At 56.6% G+C, this 21123-nt stretch overlaps 1 protein-coding gene across 2 annotated transcripts in view; it reads left to right on the plus strand.

Moving 5' to 3' along the window:
• Positions 1–21123, plus strand: part of SHISAL1 (shisa like 1) — a 69720-nt gene that overhangs the window by 28018 nt on the left and 20579 nt on the right. For both annotated transcript variants that reach the window (XM_033118118.1, XM_033118119.1), the window contains exons 2-4: positions 500–595; positions 2967–3180; positions 10740–11057. In XM_033118118.1, coding sequence (XP_032974009.1) covers positions 529–595; positions 2967–3180; positions 10740–11057 — 599 coding nt within the window. In that variant the 5' untranslated portion in view covers positions 500–528. The remainder of the gene's footprint in view (positions 1–499; positions 596–2966; positions 3181–10739; positions 11058–21123) is intronic.

Consider the following 21123-nt stretch of genomic DNA (forward strand, 5'->3'; position numbering starts at 1 on the left):
AGTTTCTATTTAGTTCTACTTCATGTCTGTGTGGTTCACTGCTGTTTCCCTAATGCCTGGAAGGTGCCTGGGCGACGCCCACTTGTGGAGGGGTTAATGGAAGTCACCGTTAGTGACACAGCAGGGGGACCTGGGTCCTGCAAGCCCCGGGTGGAGTGGGAGCTCTCCCCAGCCAACCCTTCTCATCCCCGTGTGCTCGCCCTGCCCACCGGCCTCACCCGCCCCCTGGTTATTTCTACCACCTGAGCCACCCATCCTCCGTTGATTAAGTCTCATTTTGCTGTGAAAAGAAAAGGAGGTGACAGTTGACTGGTGGGGGAAGGTCATTCATTCCAGAAAGGAAATTGGATGGTGCGTTTCATCCTCCACACCAGGCTCCTGCTCCTGGCAAACTCGCTTTCGTGCTCGCACCGCGTCCCCTGCTGTGGGCAGCACAACCAGTGACTGTCCCCGCCGCCAGGCAGCCCACAGCCGGCCTCTCCTGGATCTCGTTAAACAGGCAGCTCTCGACGGATCGATGCAAGCCGAATGATGACCATTTGTGGCCAGCAGTCCTTGAACGTGCTCACCGTCCTCTCGCTGCTGATTTCCGCAGGTAGAACCTCCTTGGGTGCTCCGCGGGAAGGGGAGGTGTGGGGGGCAGGTAATCCCTTCCCGGGGCCAGTGGTAGCCCACCCAGGGTTTTGGGTGCTCACAGGGGGTTCCCCTAGTTCCCTGCCCCACTGGCATCCCCCACGTGAGGAGCTATGGTTCGGGGCTGTGAGACCTACTGTGTGCTGCGCCCTACACACCTGCCCCCAGAGCTCAGCGGGGGGATTCGGACACGGTGGGGTGTACGGTGGCTGCCAGCCAGCCCTGGGAAAGGCCCTCACCGAATTCTCTTCGCTACCCGTGCAAATCAAAGTCAGGTGATGTCCTGGGCATCCCATTGCATTGACGAGGAAATTGCGGCTTGGAGAGGGAACTGACTAGCCGGTGACAACACAGCTAGTGAGGGGCTAGAAGTCTAACCCGGCAGCGTGACGCTGGGGCCTCACCTCCCAACACCCGCCAGCCTCCTAGGCCATCCCCATGACCCCAGGTGGGGCTGCAGATGGGCTCTCACTCTCCTGTTTATGAAGATGGGCAGAAACCAAGTCCTCCAGCTGCTCCAAACTAGACCTGGCCAACAAAGAAGTCCGCCCTAGTCCCCACAGCAAAGGTGGCCGCGAGCAACCCCTGACTGGCTCAGCCCTGGTCCCAGCAATGTACCTACTCTCTGTCTCCATGTGTCTCTCTCCCTGTCTCTCCTCTGTCTCTGTCTTTCTGTCGCTCCCTCCCTTTGTCTCTGTCTCTCGGTCTCTGTTTTTCTTGGTACCCCGTCATGCTCTCTTGCTCATTTCCCGCCTCCAGCATGTCGTTCCCCTAGACCAGTGGGTTGCAAACCCATGCCCATTGGGGTCCCCTGCAGGACTCCCCCCACACCCTGTTCAGCGCTTCTGATTCAGAAAGTCTGCTGAGGGGCCCGAGAACCAGCATTTCTGACCAGTCCTCAGAGGATGCAGACGTGGCAGGTCAAGAACCTCACTTTGAAACCGATGCTCTGAGCCTCAGTTTTCTCCTCTGTCCTATGGGTGTACACGAGACTAATGGAGAAGGTGCACCCCCTGAGGCATACTTGTCTGCATCCGAGAAAAGAGTCTGTTTCCCAAGGTGAAGGCTGAGAATGGGGCCTGGAGCTGCCCTGACTCCTGAAATGCTGGGACCCTTCTCCTGCAGTGGTCAGAGCCACCCCCCCACCCATCCCTGTGGGAGAGAGTGCTGGACTTTGGGGCAGGGGCGCAGGATTTCGCGAGGCCACCCAGGCCACCCACCAGCCAGCGTGGCCCAGCTGGGACTCCCCTCGGGCAGCCCGGGCGGACGCGGTAGCTGTGTTGGCTGCCTTCCAATCACCTCTCACAGAGAGAGCTTCCGACTAGCTGGAGGAGCTTGGGCAAAACCAGTGCCTTTGTGGTTGGAGAAATGTATTCAGCCAAGAGGCCCCTTTTCAGCAATACAAATTAGATACAGCGATCCCTTTTATGAAGATACTAATTAAGTCCGAGACAGCGGCTCCAGGTTTTTTTCCATTGTTATTTGTTCAGGCTTTCTCTCCTGTTTATCACCAGCTGCACAACTAGTAAATGCCATCCTGGGTTGGCATCAGCATCGGTGGCTGAACGGGTCTTTCTCCTAGGAGAGGGCAGCTGTCACTAGGAGGTGGGGGTGACCAGGACAGGCCCTTGGAGACCTCTGGGTCTAGGGCACTGCTTTAGTAGAAACCAAGGTACAGAGGGGATGCCCTTTTTCCACAAAGGCGACCCGGTTCTTGCACCCATGCTGCTCGCCACCCAGGCCAGCCTGGGCTGTTCAGCAGCCCCTACCCCACCCACCCTCACACCCCGTCAACACAGCAACAGAGGTTATTAAAACCAGTGATGGAGACGTGGAGAGGGCTCCCACATGCGGGCAGGCCTGGGATGGAGTTCTACTCCACCACCACTTAGACCTCTGAGCCTCAGTTTCTCCATCTGTAAAATGGGATCCCAGACCTGCCTGCTAGGGTAGCCAAGTGGATCAAATGAGATAGAGCCTGTGAGACACATAGTAGGTGCGCAGTTAGGTAATGTTTTCTAGTTGAGTGCCTGCTGTGTGCAGAGCTGCAGGACGCTTTAGATTTGCCCTGCCCCCAAGGAGCCCTAGTCTGGGGGACACCGTATAAGCAGGGCTGTGGTCAAGGAAGGCCTGGAAGGTGGTGGGAGCCCAGAGAGGGCTTCCTGGCAGAAGTGAGGCTTGCATTGGACCCTCACGCCCCAGAGAGAGAAGAGACAAGCAGAGCCTTAAAACAGACCCACCAGACCCTGCCTCTGGCACTCGTAGATGGGTGAGGGTCTCGGGCAGCTGGGCTTGGTGAGGGCCTCCACTGAGCCGGCGACTCTGTTTTCTAGTCTTGTCCGCACATTTCCGGGTCTGTGAGCCATACACGGACCACAAAGGCCGCTACCACTTTGGCTTCCACTGTCCCCGGCTCTCAGACAACAAAACCTTCATCCTCTGCTGTCACCATAACAACACGGTTTTCAAATACTGCTGCAACGAGACAGAGTTCCAGGCGGTGATGCAGACGAACCTCACAACCAGCTCCGAAGGCTACATGCACAAGTAAGTGCCACCCTGGGGCCACCCCCCGCTGCCACGGCGGGGGCCGGCCAGACACCCCATCCCCCGGGGCAGCTGCTGGGGAACCACTGCAAGGATGGGTGGGCCCAGAAGGAGTCTGGGAGAGTCTTCAGGCGACCCGGTTTTCTGGCTTTGTTCTGCCCTCTGAGCTTTAGCCTTCTCATCTGAGAAATGGGCACCTGATGCCTGCCTCTCAGGGCTGCTGCAAAAGTTAAATGAGGTCAAGTATGTGGAACTTTGCAGGCGAAAAGGAATCCCTGGGACCCAAGTTCCTCCTTCCTTCATTATTTGTTCAACAAATTTTGATTGACACTCTTGACCAAGAGAATAATCCTATGCAGCCCCTTTCCTTCAGGTGATTAAAACACGTGAGACCAGGGTCCTGAGGGAGAGGCCTATGAGTGTAATGAAAGGAGTTTCCCAGCAGAAAAGCAGTGGGAATATGCTAAGATCGAAACAGCACGAATTTCTCTCATTTTGAGCGAAACTGAACATCTTTTCACATATTTGAGAGCTGTTTGTATTTTTTTTACTGTAAGCTAGCTGTTTTTTACTGTAAGCTAGCTTTGCCATTTTCCTGTTGAGTTTTTGGCCGTTTTATTATTTATTCACATGAACTCTTTATATATGAAGGAAATATGATGCGTTACAAATATTTTCCCAGTGTGTCTTTGAATTTGTGATGCTTTTTCTCATGCTTAATTTTTAATTGATATATAACCAAATTGTATTTAATTTTGTTTTTCTTTTATGTCTTCTGGGTTTTGTATCATACTAAAAAAGTCTTTCCCTACTCTGAGATCATGAAAAATTCCCTCATGTTATTTTTTACTTCTTTTATGTTTTAATTTTTTGTCTTCAAATCTTTGATCAGTCAGAAATTTATTTGGATGTAAATTTTGAGGTAGGCATAAAAAAAAAAATTTTTTTTCCCAAATGGGTAGCTAGTTGTCCCAACACCATCCACTGAATTGTCCATCTTTTCCCTGATATGAAATGTAAACTTACCATATCCTATAATATACTAAATTTAACTACCCGTGTTTCCCTGAAAATAAGACCTAGCTGAACAATCAGCTCTAATGCATCTTTTGGAGCAAAAATTAATATAAGACCCGGTCTTATTTTACTATAAGACTGGGTCTTGTATAATATAACATAATATAATATACCATAACATAATATAACATAATATATTACGAGGTCTTATATTAATTTTTGCTCCAAAAGACGCATGAGAGCTGATTGTCCAGCTAGGTCTTATTTTCTGGGAAACGTGGTATTAAAGTATTAAGTACGGAGTATTAAGTATTAAATGGATTCATTGGTTTGTCTATCCATATGTTAGCGTCTTACTAGGTTCACTACTATGCCTGTGGCTTTTAATATGTTTTAAAGTCTTCTTGGTCTATTCCCTCTGACTCTTTTGTCATAGGAACTCTAGACTTAGCTTGTGTAGTACGTCTGCCAGAAAGAATCCAGTTAGTATTTTTCACTGAGATTGCGTTGACTTCATAAATTAATTCAATGAGAATTGACTTTTCATGATGCTGAATATTCCTATCCAAGAACACAGTATGTCTTTCCATTTGTTCAAATTTTCTTTCGTCGTATTCTGGAGTTTTCTTTCTATAGATATTGTATATCTTTTGCATTTATTCCTACTTATTTCTTTTTATGGTGCTGTTAGAAGGTCTGCAGCTACCTAACTGAAATTTCTGATCTTTGTAATACTTTTTCAGTTCATTCTCTTAGGTTTAATTACGCCATTTGCAAACAATACCTCTATCTCCCACTTTCTAGTTTTTAGGCTTCACTTCTTTTTCTTGTCCAATGGTGTTGTCGAGTACCTCTAACACAGTCTTTAAAATTGTCAGGCATTCTTATCGTCTTCCTAACTTTATTGGGGATGTTTCATATATTTGCCCAATAAGCCGCAGGCTGATTCTTGGGGTGAATATATATTTTTTTCATGATAAGGAAATATCCACTTGGAAGGAGTGTTTGTTGAGTGACTGTTGAAGGGACTAGTTGTACTCCTGGGAAGTGGTGGGATGAAAGTCTGAACCCCTATCTCACTGTCTGCTGTTGGGGTTTGAATGCTTTGCCACCATGCTATGCCAGCTCAGTGGAAGTCGCTTCTTTCCTTTGGTCAGGCCAGCTCCCCAGCCTTCCTTTCTCAAATGCACGGGTGAAGATCTTCCCATCTGCTAAGGCCTTAGAATAATTCTGTGTGTTAAGTTGTTTAGCAAGCAAGGCCTGTCTGTCACAAGGGCTGGAATCATGCCGAATCTGACCCAAGCCTTTTATAAGACCAAAGACTGATTCCCTGAGGGTGGAGGGTGGTGCCAGTACTGGGGTCAGGTCCCCAAGTGTAGTTGCCGGCAGCAAGCCAGACAGAAGACAGAGGCTTGGCCAGACAGCCAGACTCTCCAAGGCTCTGGCAACTGGTGTCTGGGATCCTCGTTTTGAAGCCCCCAGATTTCTATAATCTGCACATTTACACAGGATTCCACACAGAACACTCTGTCCTTTCAGCGCAGTGGGTCCTGGCTGCTTCTCATGAAGAGATGGACCACAAAATAAAGGCCTTCCCTCAGGGAGGAACAGATTACTGAAGATCAGAGGTTTAGCTCAGTTCTTACTCTTGAAATTCAGGCGGCATTACAGAGCGTGCCGCATGTGGCAGGCTCTGGGCTCAACTCTGTTCCTCTGAAGTCACCTGGCAACCCATCCTCAGCCCATCCGACACATGAGGAAGATGAGGCTTGGAGAGGTTGAGTAACTTACCGGATTGAGGCAGCCGGTCAGTGGTGGAGCCAAGAGCCAGCCCAGGTCTGGAGGAGGCAGGTCTGAGTAGGAGAGGCCGAGAGTGGGGATCGTCCTCTGTGGAGGCTGCTTGAGCATCCCTGGCCCCACCCACTAGGCTCCAGGAGCACCTCGTCCCCAGCACCTCGGCTCTGACAACCAACCATCTCCTGATGCTGCCAAGTGTGGGTGCAGGATCGCCCCGCTCTGGAGGGAGAACTCCTTCATTGTTCTCCACCGAGCACCCCTCCCCCTGCCACCTCCTTTCCGCAGACGTGGATGGAGACCCAGGGTGAAACGGAGCCTGCCCAGTTGTGCGGTGAGCCTGTCCGTCAACCAGGCCGTCCTGTCACAATGCTCCTGGTGCCCCATGAGGGAGGCGTGTGCCTCCCTGGTGAGACAACTGTATTGTGTCATCAATCCTCACAGCTACTTTGAGAGAAAGAAAGAAGGGCCTGGGCCCAGGCTGGTGCTGTCACCTGTTCCAGCTATAATGGAGACCTGAGGGATGCCTGGGCCTTTGCTCTGGCCACTGGGCTCTGCCAACCCCCACCCCCGCCCTTGTGCATCTAGAAAGCCAGGACTTGTCTGATGGTGGGGGATGAGCCACATCTCAGCCAAGAGGCCACATGTTCCAACATCGCAGTTAGTGCCCACCAGCAGCCCGTCTACATGGAGCAGGGCAGCCACGACCCTGGCCAGGGCCTTACGAAGATGCACAGGTCCATTAGTAGCAAAAACCTCCTGGGGCCTGCCCACCTTGCCCTCCCCGCCAGTGAATCAGCCAGGAGGTGGGATTTGTGATAGGGAAGAGGAAAGTACTTCTGACGACTTATTTATTTGTGTTTTTCTGGAGGACAGAATGGTTCGTTTTGGTTCTGGCTGCCTGGAGGAAAGGCAGGCAGAATGAGGGGTGCAGCCCGGCCAAGCCTAATGCCGTGGTGACGGGCCACCTCCAGCCTCTCAGGCAGAGGGGCCCTGGGTGTTCAGGAGAAGTGTACTGCACACCTTCCCATGCCAGGTTCCAGGTGGGATGCTGGCCACACAGCAGCCACACCCAGGGCCCTACACAAGCAGTGGGAGCATCTGCTCTGGGCACGGGTGGGATAGGGCATGAAGGGTCAGCGGTCAGCTCTCTCTGGGGACAGGGAATGTCTCTCTGGCAGAGGTGGCGTGGAATGGAGTCTTGTTCAATTCATGGGTGTTCCTTCACTAGGCAGATGGGCTTCTGGGGGTGGGCGCGTGGGAGAGGCTTCTAGGACTACAAAGAATCCTCAAAGGCCTCAGGGTGAAGGGGATGGGTTGTCACTCTTCCCCATCTGTACACAAAACCTCGCCCTTTTCTGGGGAGAGCTGTCCTTTCCATTGCCCAGAAGTGTTTCAGCCACGCTGATGGCCAGCAAGTGGCAATTGGCCGGGCCTGAAGACCCCGTGCCCTGGGGCCTGAAGACCCCACATGGGCACGGTCCTGCAAGCCTTCCATCACCATCCAGCACGTGTCAGGCTCTGAGGCCAGTCCCTGAGTGGGGTCAGAAGTTCCAGGATGTTCTTGTCAGTTGGCCAATCCCATCAAGTCCTGTTAGACATACAACCTATACAAATACTGGCAGCCTTGTAAAGACTGAGGAGGTTCTAGCATCCATGGTGTTTCCTAATCTGAATACATTCCCCCAAGCCAGCAACAGGAGACAAATAAACATTTATGAGCACTTAAAGTAATGTGAGGGGCCTCACACCAACACCTTTCGTCTACGTAGAGGTGTTATCTATAAAGAAGGTCCTGCTAGCCCCATTACCCAGAGCTGAGGATCAGAGAGGGTGAAAACTTGCCTGTAGTCACACAGCACACAAGTAGCAGAGCAGGGTTTGAGGCAGGTGTATCAGTCATCCAGGCTCAGTTATGCTGACATAACGAGCAGCCCCAGATCCCTGGGGCTCGAGACACAAAGACTTATTTTTGGCTCACACTCCATGTCCCTCTCAGGTCACCTGTGGGTCTGTTTATGGTGCATTCTGTGTCCCAGGCTGATCGAGCAGTTTCCATCTGTGGTAGGATGTCCCCACAGCAGAGAGAAAAGAGAGGTGGTGAAAGGAAAGGGTGACTCCCACTCTGGAGCATCCATGACACTTCTGCTCATGTTTTCTTGGCCGAAGAGTATCACATGGCCAAACACGTTACCAGCAGGGCAGGAAGAGGCGCAGGACAGAGCCTGTGGGCAGGCTTGCATTAAGGGACAGTGAGTATAATGAACTCCACTTCATGGGCCCAAAGCTAAAAAGGTGCCCTTGGGCCCCGTTCCCACATGCCTCCCTTAGCCCCTGTGGTTGCTGCCATGGCAACCACTGAAGAAAAGCTTGATGCTTAGGGTAAATCTGTGGGGGCTCGGGGGAGGCTGCAGAGAGGGTGCTGGGGAAAGCAGTGGGTCGGGGGCTGGAGCTTCTTCTGTCCTTGTGGACCTCTACTCTAGGACTCCTGCCTCAGCGTGCCAGACGGGTGCTGGCCTCTATTCCCTGGGAGGAATTCCACATCCAGAGGTCTCCAGACAAATCTAGCTTTCCCTTGAAATAAGGCTGTCAGTCAATCATTCACACCTTAGCCTAAACAAGCCCGGGAGACGGAGACGGCTGCAAGCCTCATGGAGGTGGTGGCTACAGGTGGAGCTGTCGGAAGGAGTGAGAGCAGCTGTGATACAGTATTGTCAGGTTCCTTCTTCCTCAAGCGGATACTAAGCCCCGAGCACCTGCAGTGCCTGCTCCGTGCTAGTGCTCAGGACACGCATGCCGAGGCCTCCCCCTCAAGGGGCCACCAGTGAAGGGGAGGAAGGCCTTCCAGGCAGAGGTGAGCCCAGCCTGGTAGGGGGCTGGGGGAGCGGGCAGAATGGGGGAAGCAGCCGCCAGCTAACTGCTGAGGCCAAGGCCGGGCTCGGGGGTGAACCAAGCCAGGAAGATCCAGAGTCTAGACACTGAGGCCAGGAGGGATTCCACACCACCTCCTCCAGGCCCAGAGAGGTGCAGGGATTCCTCCAGGCCACACAGCAGAGGACGAACCAGACCTCCTGGCTCCAGGCCCGTGCTCCCCAGCTCCAGATAGGGCCTAGAGGGACCTGCTATGGGGACCCAGGACAGGGAGGGGCCCGTCTGGCGAGAGCTGGGTCGGGTCCCTCCCTGAGGGATGTGGGCAGAGAGGCTGGGCACTCTCTCTGCCTCTCAGGGGCGTGCGGTCTCCCCACCCCCCGCCAGCACCCTCCCCCCTGAACAGGTGCCTGCAGCAGGGAGCAGACGGAGGTGGTATCTGAGTGATGAATAAATCGGTTCCTTTACGCAGCCACAGTCCCTGGGGAGCCCTGTGTGGAGCACAGCAGCCCCAGCCACAGCGGCAAGCCCAGGGTGCAAGGGGAGACGCTGGCCTGGCCTGGGCGCGGGGACATACACTGAACGGACAGCGTGGCCCCAGATGGTGGGCGCTGGGCTTGAGGGAGGTTTTGCCCTAAGGAGGGGCCTGACTCTGCCCTTCTGTGGGGCAGACTCTGCCTGACTCTGTGTAAGAAGGGCAGCATGTCTGGAAGGCTGCCTGCGGGAAGTGGTCTCCAAGACGGCCCAGTGGGAGTCAGGCAGGAGAGGAAGGAGTTGTGGAAACAGAACAGGCAGCCCAGGCAGAAGGCACAGCTTGTGCAAAGGCCTGGTGTGGGAGCAAGCAAAGCACATTGCTCAGTGAAGACACAGCTTGGCCGGGGAGCCAGGCTTCACAAAGGGGCTGTGAGCTTTTGCAGCTTAAAACCCTCCATCATTTCTGCTTCTGGAGGGCGGAGCAGTCCTTGGTGGGGAAATGTTGGGTGAAAGAATAAGAAAAACGATGTCAGGGGGCCCTGAGACCCCCATCAGCATACAGTCTGGTGGTGCCTGGCCAAGAGGACTTAGTGGGGGAGGGTGACTGACTGGACGGACAGGACTAGTGACTGCCGTGTGGGGTGTGGGGAGGGCAGCTGAGCTGACAGCTGGGTTCTGCGAGAGAGAAAGACGGAGCAGGATGGAAGGGAGCTGGTGGTGGGGGGGTGGGGGGCGGGGGAGGAGTGCCCTGGCTGAGTTCCACACAGCACGTGGGGGTGTGAGGTGGCCTATGTTGATGCGGAGGGCTGGGGTTACAGTCTGGAGCTTGGGTCAGTTTGTCCTAAGACAACAGACTTCCTGCATTTGCCCTGGGCCCAATAAGATGGGGAGGAGCTGGCAGTGTGGGGGGCAGTGAGGAGAGCAGCAGGGGCACCCCAGGTGGTGGGAACAGCATAAGCCAAGGCCAGGAGGGTAGGCAAGCCGGGGCCCCCACAAGAGACAGCTGGCAAGTCCAGGAGTAGCACCAGTGTGGGGTGGGGCATAAGGGTGAAGGTAGGGGCCACCACATCCTGGGAGCCCCAAATGCCCAACTGAGAATTCCTTCCAAAGGGAGAAATTGGATGGCTTTCCAAGTTTTCATGGTCTGGTCAAAGGCTTAACAGTGGGGGCCCCCAGGATCAGGGTCCAAGGACTTGGGGTTCTGGGTAGATGCTCGGGTGGGGGCAGGGCCCAAGACAGTGGACTCCAGGGATCTGGGAGGAGGCAAGCAGAGCAGGTGGGAAGAGGCCGAGGCCGAGGAGGGTGGGCGTGAGGAGAGGGCGCCAGGACTCCTCCCCCACCCCCACCGTTCTGGGGCAGCGTGGCTGCCATCTCCTCTCTCAGTCTCTCTCTCTGCTTCTCCCCAGCAATTACACCGCCTTGTTGGGAGTGTGGATCTACGGCTTTTTTGTGCTGATTCTGCTGGTCCTGGATCTTTTGTATTACTCGGCGATGAACTACGACATTTGCAAGGTTTACCTGGCGCGGTGGGGCATCCATGGACGGTGGATGAAACAGGACCCCCGGCGGTGGGGGAACCCTGCCCGGGCCTCTCTGCCGGGGCAGCCAGCCCCGCAGCCCCAGCCTCCCCCGGGTTCCCTGCCACAAGCCCCCCAGGCCGTGCACACGCTGCAGGGAGACACCCACAGCCCACCGTTGGTGACCTTCCAGAGTTCGTCTGCCTGGTAAGTGGCTGCGATCAGGGCCCAGGCCTCCCTGGGTCACTTGTCTTTGACAGGCTTGGAAGATAGCAGATCACTGGTGTTTGGCTGGTTGATGCATGATTATTTGGCTTCTCTTATTTGCCAAAAAGGATTTTAAGTTGCCCATGGTGACATGTGCCTGAACAGGAAGGTCAAAGTGAGAGGTGGAAACAGAGCTTGGAAGCACAGCTTGTGAGTGTGTTGCACGTAGAACCTGATGTGGGAATAATTGTCACCGAGCATTACATAGAGTTGTGAATTTCCTGGCTGCCATGGCAATAGGGGCAATTAGATGGCTTTCCAACTTCTCATGGTCTGGTCAAAGGAAACAAACCAGCCTCTTAGGGGCTCAGGAGAAGTTCTTTTCAGAATGAAGTTAGAAAAGCAGCGTATAACTGGGTTCCATCGTGAGCGTCTGCAAAGTCCCGGAGAGCATCTGGGGTGACACAATACAGGCGGGCTGTGCAGTGATGGCTCAGGGGAGGGAAGGAAGCCAGCAAGGAAGGTGGGCTCTCAGGGTGTTGTAGGGTGGCTGCCCCAGCAGAGCCCTGCCCAGGGAGTGGATTCCAACCTGGCCTCCTCTACTCTGAATGCCATGTTTGCCTAGTCCCAGTCTGGGGGTGTCCCTGGGCAGTGCACAGTTGGAGGAATAGAGGAGGGCCTGAGTGTTTTGGAGCAGGAACCCACTGTGCAGCCGGCCAGCGCCGAGGGCGGGAGGCAGGCTCTGCAGGAGCCGGGCTGAGGGCAGATACCTCGATCCAGGGGTGGGCTGAGGGGTTCCAATGCTCTGTGCGGGCTGAGCTGCAGCCAGGGGAGCATCATCCCAGCACCTCACAACACGGAGCCCAGGCTATAGGATTGAAGTGCCAAACCTGCGACACAGTGGTCACTGCCAAGTCCATGAGCTTTGCAGGCAACCTGACTTGGGTTCAAGTCCCAGCTGTGCCACTTACCAGCTCATAATTTCAGGAGTTACTTCACCCTCCTTAACTTTCCAATCCCTGGGAAGGAGCGGAGAGTAAGAATGTATCCCTCCCTGGCTTGTCTTGAGGATTAAATGCCTGGCACAGAGTAGCTGCTTGGTTTACTGTTGCTACGTCCTTGCAGGAGATGCAACCCAGCTAGTTAATGATCATTTAAATAGCTAATGGGTAGTGACCTTTTCAATAATGAATGGCTTAAATAATTAATAAGGTACACTTAGATCAGCTTGTGCTTATTGATCAGATAATTGCCCCATCTATCATGCAGGAGACAAAGACACAGGCTTGCTCAGCAAAGTTGGACAAATCTCGACTAAGCAGGTCCTCTGGGTGGGGGTCCTGGGGATGTAGAGGTGATGGATGGGGAAGAGGCTGGTCTCCCCCTTGAGGAGTGGGGAGCAGAGGCACAGCCCACCCAAAGGTGCAGACAATGAAACGTCTGTTGGCCCAGCTCCGTTGGTAGGGCTTCCTGAAATATGCGTCTCTTGCAACGAACACACTGGGGTGTTTGTCAAAATAAATGCCTGGGTCTCATCCAGACCCTACTGACCAGGAATCTCTGAGAGTATTGCCTGCAGGCACTACAGTTTGAGAACAGGAAAACGTTGTTACCAGCAGCCGAGTTTTTTGAAAACTGAGCCTCTATCGTTTAAAGGATGGCGTCCTTTCTCTCTTGGCGGGCGTCATTCCACTTCCCGAGTCACAGCCTCTGGCTGGATAGTTCTCAGTCTCCCCCTTGCTGCTTCCCTCTGTCTGTCTCCTTAGGCTCCTCCTTGCCACTTTGCATGCATTGTGCACTGCTGTGTGCAGGCACTGTGCTGTGCAATCTTCCTGGAGTTCAAGGACGCCAGCTGGGGAGGGGGAGAAGCTCACCCGGCCTGGGGGGATTGTGCGTCATGTCCATATTTGTAGGATCGGATGAGGGTCTGAGCGGGGAGACGATTGACTTTGGATGTCAGAGCCTCTTCGTGTCCCACCTGGTTCTCATGTACTTGTACGTGGACTCAGAATGGTGTTTCCATAATCATATGAGTGTTCATTGAAAAAGGATCGTCAGAAACCTACAGGGATGTGATGTCAGCTCAGGGATTCACGCAGTGCCTTCCAGCTCCATTCTGTCCTTGACACGGAGCTGTGACCTTGAGTAAGGAACTTCCTGCTTGGGCTTCTGTTTTGCCAACCAAGGGGAGAGAGGATGGACTTGGAGAGGCAAGCGGACCTCTACCTCGCTGGGCCTGCTGGCGAGTGGCCGTGGCTCTAGCCACATTTATTGAGCAATTTATTGAGCACTTGCTGTGTCCAGACACTGTAATTCTCACTACAGCCTCGTGGGATAGGTGCCAGAAGCACAGAGAAATGGAGTAGCTTTCCCAAAGTCACCAGCAGATGAAGCAGTCTGGCTTCTGAGCCCCCTGCACCCCCGCCGCTTGCTCCAGGCTCCCTGTGTTCTGTGCCACAGGCGTCCCTACACCTCCCGTGTAAGGCTGCGGAAAGGGCACCAGGGGGTGTGTGCCCGTCTTCCTCTAAATTGTTCAGTTTGGCTCAAGTTTCCCAAACAGCCCCCACCTCTGGCTCTGTGCTGGGTGCTGGGAACACAGGACACGTGGGGCACACAAAGACACAAAGACACCACAGAATGACGTGATACAGCCTGGGGTGGCACAGGCAGAACAGGGACAGCCAGGGCAGAGCTGAGCAGGTCTGAGGTTCAATAAGGCTTGCCTTGTACACCAGAGGGGAGGTGGGGTCTCAGGTGTCCTGGACAGAGGTGCCCCAGCCAAGGCTTTTGGAGGTCTGCTGCCATGTGGTGGGTGTGGTCACGTCCTTGTTATCGAGTGTCACAGGGAGTGTGGCTAGAGAGGCGGCTGGGGCAGGAGTGGGCTGTAATCAGTGTTTCTCCCAGAGCAAGAGCTAGGGTCTATTCTGCTTCATTTCCAAATCGTCCCCCTGGATCCACCAAACACCCCCATTCCAGCAGGGGTGACCACTTCCCCCTGCATTGCCTAGATGCGTCCCCGTTGAGCACAGATCCCGTCAGCTACTTCTCTGCCTGTTCACCTCTAGGGATCCCCGTACCCCCACTCTGGCCCAGCACCCCCCACTCAGCTCTCTTGTCTCAGCAGGAGCGGCACCTCGTTCCTTCCTGCCCAGAGGCCTGCTTACCCCTCTTTTCCTACATCCTGATGTGGTCCCTCCTTCCCCCAAACCTCTTGGCCTCCCCGGGGACCCTTGGTTCACAGCTGACTGTGACCTGGGTTGAGCGCCCCTCTGCCCTCCCTGCTCTCCCCGGTCAGCAGGCCTCTCCCCGCAGCAGCAGGGACCACTCACAGTCCCCCCAGGTCACAGAGTCCTGCCACCAGCACTGGGCCTGACCTCCGGCTGCCGGACTTCTGACCGAAACCTAACTCAACCCCCAGCCCCTCGTGGCCCAGCCTCCGTCTGGTGTCATAGCCACCACTGGTCGGCCAGTCACCATGAGCACGTCACAGCCTGGCAGTCACATCGAGAAATGCCAAAGCATGTGTGCAAGGCCAGGAAGCTCTTTAACACTCAACAAATGACTTGAAAGGCTTCTCTCCTCTCTGTGTCCCTTTCAGGAGCCTCCTGCCGATGGCAGCTGCTCCCTAAGCGTCCCCGCTCTCTCTCATTTTCGACTTCCATCTCCAGAACGCTGCAGCCTGTGGCCTCTGTCCTTCTCCCTTCCCTTGTCCCAGCTCTGTGTTTTGTGGGTAACCCTAGCTTCTCCAGCTCCTGGAGCTTCTCCTCTCTTGGCCTGCTCCCCACTTTCTCTTCATAGAGGAAGCAGGAGCATGAGAAAGGACCACAGTGACCTTTGAAGTCACATGACATTTGCGGATTTCCTGTTGCCTAAGGGAGAACCATGCCCTTTGCCCTAATGTTCGGGGCCGCTCAGCCTGGTCAAGAACACCCTCCAGCTTTTGGCAGAAACCATTCATGTCTCAGAACCTCCTTCCTGACGAAGCTCAGGCCCCGCTTTCTTCCTGCCTCTGTGGCCAGAGTCCTTGGTGTCTAGTTTCTGCAGGAAGGACACCAGCCAATGGCGAGGCATGCCAGACAAAAAGGGGAGAAGACCAAATATCTTCTTTCCTTGGCATCACATTCAATACCAAGGGCTCCGGATCGGAATTCAGAAGACAGGGAATGTCCCAAGACGGACGGGAGTTTCAAATCCTTGTGGCTTCCAGCTGGATGAGGAAATGCTGGACCTGTCCCCTCTAATCCCTGTCCTTCCCGCCTGGGGCCTGGCCTCGGGCCTGGCCCCCGCCCACCCTAGCCGAGTTTACATGGCAGGCCCTGCCCCTCCTTCACCTGCTCTGTTTTCATCGTGTTCCCACGGCTTTAACACGGTGTTTGCTCACTGTCGCTGCTCCATGACCAGGGAGGACCATGGGGGCGGGGGTGACAGAAAGGCCCAGAGACAGACGCCTCACCTGCTGTGTGTCCTCAGAGGAGTTGCTGGCCCTCTCTGAGTCTGAGTACCTCCCTTGGATAATGACGATGAGAGGTGAAGGAGGGCACACAGAAGTTTCTGGCCCAGTGCTAAGCACACAGTAGGGTGGAAGGGAACGTTGATTTTCCCAGGGAACACCCCTTTGTCCTTCAACCAGCTACCCCTGGGGAGGGCAGGCGAGGATGCTCACAGAGCCAGACGTCTTGGTAAAGAACGGGAGGCTTAGCCCCAGGAGGAAGCTTGGGTTTGGTGCAGGGGAGCGAATTCCAAATAACAGCCAACCCTTGAACACAGGTGTAGGTGGGCGCCATGCCGAGCGCTCCGATGGGTGCCCTGTGAATATAAGGATGAGGGTTTTGTCTGCTTGGTTCGATGCCTCATCCCCAGGTGTCAAACACTTATTGGACGCGTCCCTATTTTGCAGATGATGAAACTGAGGCACAGAGAGGTTAGGTAACTGGTCCGGATCCCCCAGCTGGTCACCAGCAGACGCAGCATTTGGACACAGGCACTCTGTTCCGGCCAGCTTGGAGGACTGCTCATCTGTCAGGGCCGGCTCTCCAGCCGGATCCCCACCACTAGGGAGCCGGCCGGGAGAAGGCAGGCAGGAGTCAGAAAACAGAGCTCAGGGCCTCTGGATGCCACTGAAGCCTTGGGCCGGAAGCGGAACCATGGGCGGGGGGAGGGGCAGGGCAGGGGGAAGGCGGGGTGTGGGGTCCAATTCTGGTCCAGAGAGGAGCAGGTGATCCACGTCTGTCCTGGGCCAGGCCCAGTCCTGGGCTGGCTCGGGTGCACACGATGGCAGTGAGCCGTGATGAGAGGAGCCAGGGGGACCCGGGCGCAGCCTGGGCATCAGGGAGCACTTTCTGGAGGAGGTGACGGCTGGAACGATCTTCAAGGATGAGTAGGGGTTAAAGGTGTGGTGGTGCCAATAGGCCGAACAGCGTGTGCCAAGGCCGGCTTGCGGGTCGGGCCAGCGTGCGGGTCGGGCCTGCGTGCGTGCGGGTCGGGCCGGCGTGCGGGTCGGGCCTGCGTGCGTGCGGGTCGGGCCAGCGTGCGGGTCGGGCCTGCGTGCGTGCGGGTCGGGCCTGCGTGCGGGTCGGGCCGGCGTGCGGGTCGGGCCTGCGTGCGGGTCGGGCCTGCGTGCGTGCGGGTCGGGCCGGCGTGCGGGTCGGGCCTGCGTGCGTGCGGGTCGGGCCTGCGTGCGGGTCGGGCCTGCGTGCGGGTCGGGCCTGCGTGCGTGCGGGTCGGGCCTGCGTGCGGGTCGGGCGTGCGGGCGGGTCGGGCCTGCGTGCGTGCGGGGCGGGCCTGCGTGCGGGTCGGGCCGGCGTGCGGGTCGGGCCTGCGTGCGTGCGGGTCGGGCCTGCGTGCGGGTCGGGCCTGCGTGCGGGTCGGGCCTGCGTGCGGGTCGGGCCGGCGTGCGTGCGGGTCGGGCCGGCGTGCGGGTCGGGCCGGCGTGCGGGTCGGGCCAGCGTGCGTGCGGGTCGGGCCTGCGTGCGGGTCGGGCCTGCGTGCGTGCGGGTCGGGCCTGCGTGCGGGTCGGGCCGGCGTGCGGGTCGGGCCGGCGTGCGGGTCGGGCCTGCGTGCGTGCGGGTCGGGCCGGCGTGCGTGCGGGTCGGGCCGGCGTGCGGGTCGGGCCGGCGTGCGGGTCGGGCCGGCGTGCGGGTCGGGCCGGCGTGCGGGTCGGGCCTGCGTGCGTGCGGGTCGGGCCTGCGTGCGGGTCGGGCCAGCGTGCGTGCGGGTCGGGCCTGCGTGCGGGTCGGGCCTGCGTGCGGGTCGGGCCTGCGTGCGGGTCGGGCCGGCGTGCGTGCGGGTCTGGCCGGCGTGCGGGTCGGGCCGGCGTGCGGGTCGGGCCAGCGTGCGGGTCGGGCCTGCGTGCGTGCGGGTCGGGCCGGCGTGCGGGTCGGGCCGGCGTGCGGGTCGGGCCGGCGTGCGGGTCGGGCCAGCGTGCGTGCGGGTCGGGCCTGCGTGCGGGTCGGGCCTGCGTGCGGGTCGGGCCGGCGTGCGGGTCGGGCCGGCGTGCGTGCGGGTCGGGCCGGCGTGCGTGCGGGTCTGGCCGGCGTGCGTGCGGGTCTGGCCGGCGTGCGTGCGGGTCGGGCCGGCGTGCGTGCGGGTCGGGCCGGCGTGCGTGCGGGTCGGGCCGGCGTGCGTGCGGGTCGGGCCGGCGTGCGGGTCTGTGCAGGGAGCAGCTGTCCAGGGCAGAGTGCACTTCAGGGTCCTTTTTCTGATAAAATAAGATTCTTTTTCTGTGAAACGCTCTTTACTGATAATATTCCACGAGAGGCCAGAAATGCCCCCCAGGGAGTCTCCCGGGGTTAGGGGCCTTCTCTCTTTCTGCTTTTGCCCAGTCCCCGGGGCCACCGTAAACCCAACAGAGACCCGACTCCGCCCTTGAAGGAAGCAGAGTAGGTGCCCAGGACACAGCAGCCCCCAGGGTCTGGGACAAAGGACTGGGCCACCTCCAAAGTGACTAGGGTCTGTACTGGTGGATTTTCCCACTTGACTTTTTCGATTTACCAATGAGTGAACTGTGGCGTTGGAGCAGAGGGGAAACCGCCGGGCAGTCCAGTGTTCGAATCCCACAGCTGCCTCCTGAGTCACGTGACGCAGACGGGTCCCGCAGCATCTCCACCCCTCCCTGCCCGCAAGGCTCCGGGGTTGGCAGGAGGGGGCGATGAGATGCCCGGAGAGGCCCCACGCCCAGAGCCAGAGCACGGCGATCATTCTTGCAAGTCTTAATTATTCTTTCCCCGTTTTAGCTGCTTCCTCCCCGCAGCCCTCCACCAAGAAGCAGTCACAGTTTCCTTTCTTCTTAGACCTAATTTTTCATCATAAAATTGCCCGTGCGCGCTGAGAACGTGGGGAGGGTGGACACCAAATGGCCTCGGCGCCGAATACAGCCCATTGACCCCTGCAGCCTTCGTCGTCCTCAACACATTGTTTCACTTTATAGTCTTTGCCATCCGCACATAAAATGGTGCATCTCGGATTTTTAATTCAACATGATGTCCTGGCGAGCTTCCTGTGTTATTGAGAAGTTTTTGTAACCACTGCTTTAATGGCTGCACTAATTGTCCACTGAGAGGTTGTGGTTCATCACTCAGTGGCCCACTTCCCTGTCTCGGGCCACCTGGGGGGCTTCTGGTTTCCCACCTGTACTGGTTCTCTTTCCACTTCTCAGAGCATCGCCGTGGCTCATGCCCTGGGTCCCTCGGTCACCAGGATGAGAGGGATTCCAGATGTGGGCATTGAAACGCTTCCACATCCCGGCCCGGGCGAGGGCCGCCCGGTGATCCAGGGCTCACTTCTTCCAGAAGCCGAGCACCTACCTTTGAACAACTCCATCTGCTACAAAACACTACTTTTTTACAGGCAGGGAGCAGAGTGGTTGGGTGCAAAGGCTTTGGAGGCTGACAGACCTGGGTGCAAATCTTGATCCATGTTTTTTGATAGCCGGAGGACCTCCAGCAAGTGATTTAACCACACGCTCCTCAACTGGAAAGCAGGATGACGGGCTGTCTGACAAGGTGCTGTCTGGCTAAATGAGAGGAGACGTGGGACGACCCTGGCACATAGAAACTGCTCTATCAATGTCCCTTATCTGTCCTTGGCATCACATCAGGGCGTGGCAGGCTGAAGACAGCAGTCAGCAGTCCCTGGGCTCCACAGCCTTCTAGGCTGAGTACCAACTGGCCAGGGAGCAGTGAACACACATAAAGGGTTTCAATGGATGAGTAGGAGTTTTCTGGAAGTGGAGAAAGGGCAATCTAGGCAGAGAGCAGCTCAGGCAAAGTCCCAGAGGATGGAAAGGGCTGAGGAGAAGTGGGGAGCGCTAGGGAGCCCCAGGTCCTGGGCACCATCCCCTCGTGATTCCTGGTCCCTCACTGGCCACCCCCTTCTCCGTTACCTTCCCTATTCTGTCCTCATCTCCCTGACCTTAGCCATCAGAGGGCCCAGGGCTGCTTCCCTGAACCTCTTCTCTCCATCCCCCCCCAGCCCTGGGAAGCCCACCTGGCGCCAGAGCCCCAGTCCCGTCCATCTGCCCCTGACTCTGGGGCCCGTCTCCACTGCAGCCACCACGGACTCTAGCCTCGTCCGCGCAGGTAGCTCCTTCTGGGGCTTCGGTAGACACTACAAACCAGCACGTCCAGTGTTCCCTGCCCCTCCCACTGCCTCCTCAGCACAATTTTGGAGCCAACCCGGCTCCCCCTTTTGCTCACTTCATATATCTTGTCAGAATACATGGAAAATGAACCCAGAATCTGCCCTCCACACCCCTTTACTGAGACCAACCTTTCTGGTCCATCTTCTCACCCGGACTGGGGCAATGGTTCCTAAATCTCTCCCCGTGTTTTATTCCTTTGCCCCCATGACAGCAGAGTGATCCTTTTAAAATATAAATCAAAGCCCAGCCAATGACTCCCCTTCTCACTAAGAGACGAACCCCAAACCCTTTCATTGGCGCACACCGTGGTCGGATACCCTCCCTGGCCCCTCTGTCCTCGTCTCCCCCACTGGCTTCAGCCACACCGGCCTCCCTGCCGTTCCTGGAGCCCACCAAGCTCACCCCCACCTCAGGGCCTTTGCACCTGACACTCCCTCTGGGCAACGCTCTCCACCAGATGCCTGTGAGGCTCCCTAGAGGCCTGTCAGGTGTCACCTGATCAGAGAGGCCTTCCCCAGCCAAGGTTTATAAAACAGCAGCAGCGTCCCCACCCCACCCGCCGTCCCTCTCTACTCCCCTCATGCGCTGAGTTTCCTTGTGGTGATCGCTACCGGCCACTGTGTTTGTTTCGTTGTCCACTGTCTCCTCCGCCGTAAGGAATCCTAGGAGAGTCGGGATTGGTTTGTCTTGTGCTCAGCCACACCCCCAGCACCTAGTAGTAGGTGCTCAATAAATGTGTCGAGTGACTGCATCTCCGTCTGCCCAGTGCCTGACACATAGTAGGGCCTCTGGTAAGCGTCAGGTGGATGACACAAGTGCATTATTGTTGACGATAGTATCTCCCCCTTATGGAGGACTGTTGACCTAAGCGGCTGCAATAAACCGTGTCATTTAAAGTCCCAACAGCACTGCAGCTTGGTCCTCCTGAGCCCTGTGTAGGAGGTGGAAACTGAGGCTCAGAGAGTTAGCGACTTTGCCCAGAGCTGCACAGCGGCTGGGCTGGGATTCACACCCAGGTCTGACTGACTCCGGAGCCCACATCCTCGCAGTGGGAAGCAGCAGCATTTCTGCCTGTACATCTTCCTGTGAGATCGAAACCCTAGGATGGTGTTTACAAAGCACCTGGCCCTGTACTGGGCCCAATGATGGGGTTCCCTGTGCAAGTCAGGTCTTCGCCGCCCCTGGGATGGGAGCCCCCAAGGCACGTAAGGTCTGGGGCTCACCAAGCCCTCTCCAGCCTGGGCCTAGTATCCATCTGAAATTTGGTGTGGGTTCCAACCCAGCACTGGCCCAACACAGCTGCCCGGTGCTCGGGGTTGGGTTGCGTAGTGGGTTTGGTTTGGTTTCGGGGTCTTCATCCTTTCTCTTGCACCATCTGTGAAGGTCTTTCGCAGCCCTCAGAATCTTTCTGGAGCCCCATGGAGGAGC

This window comes from Rhinolophus ferrumequinum, chromosome 10 (assembly GCF_004115265.2).
Source record: "Rhinolophus ferrumequinum isolate MPI-CBG mRhiFer1 chromosome 10, mRhiFer1_v1.p, whole genome shotgun sequence".
NCBI classification, from domain to species: domain Eukaryota; kingdom Metazoa; phylum Chordata; class Mammalia; order Chiroptera; family Rhinolophidae; genus Rhinolophus; species Rhinolophus ferrumequinum.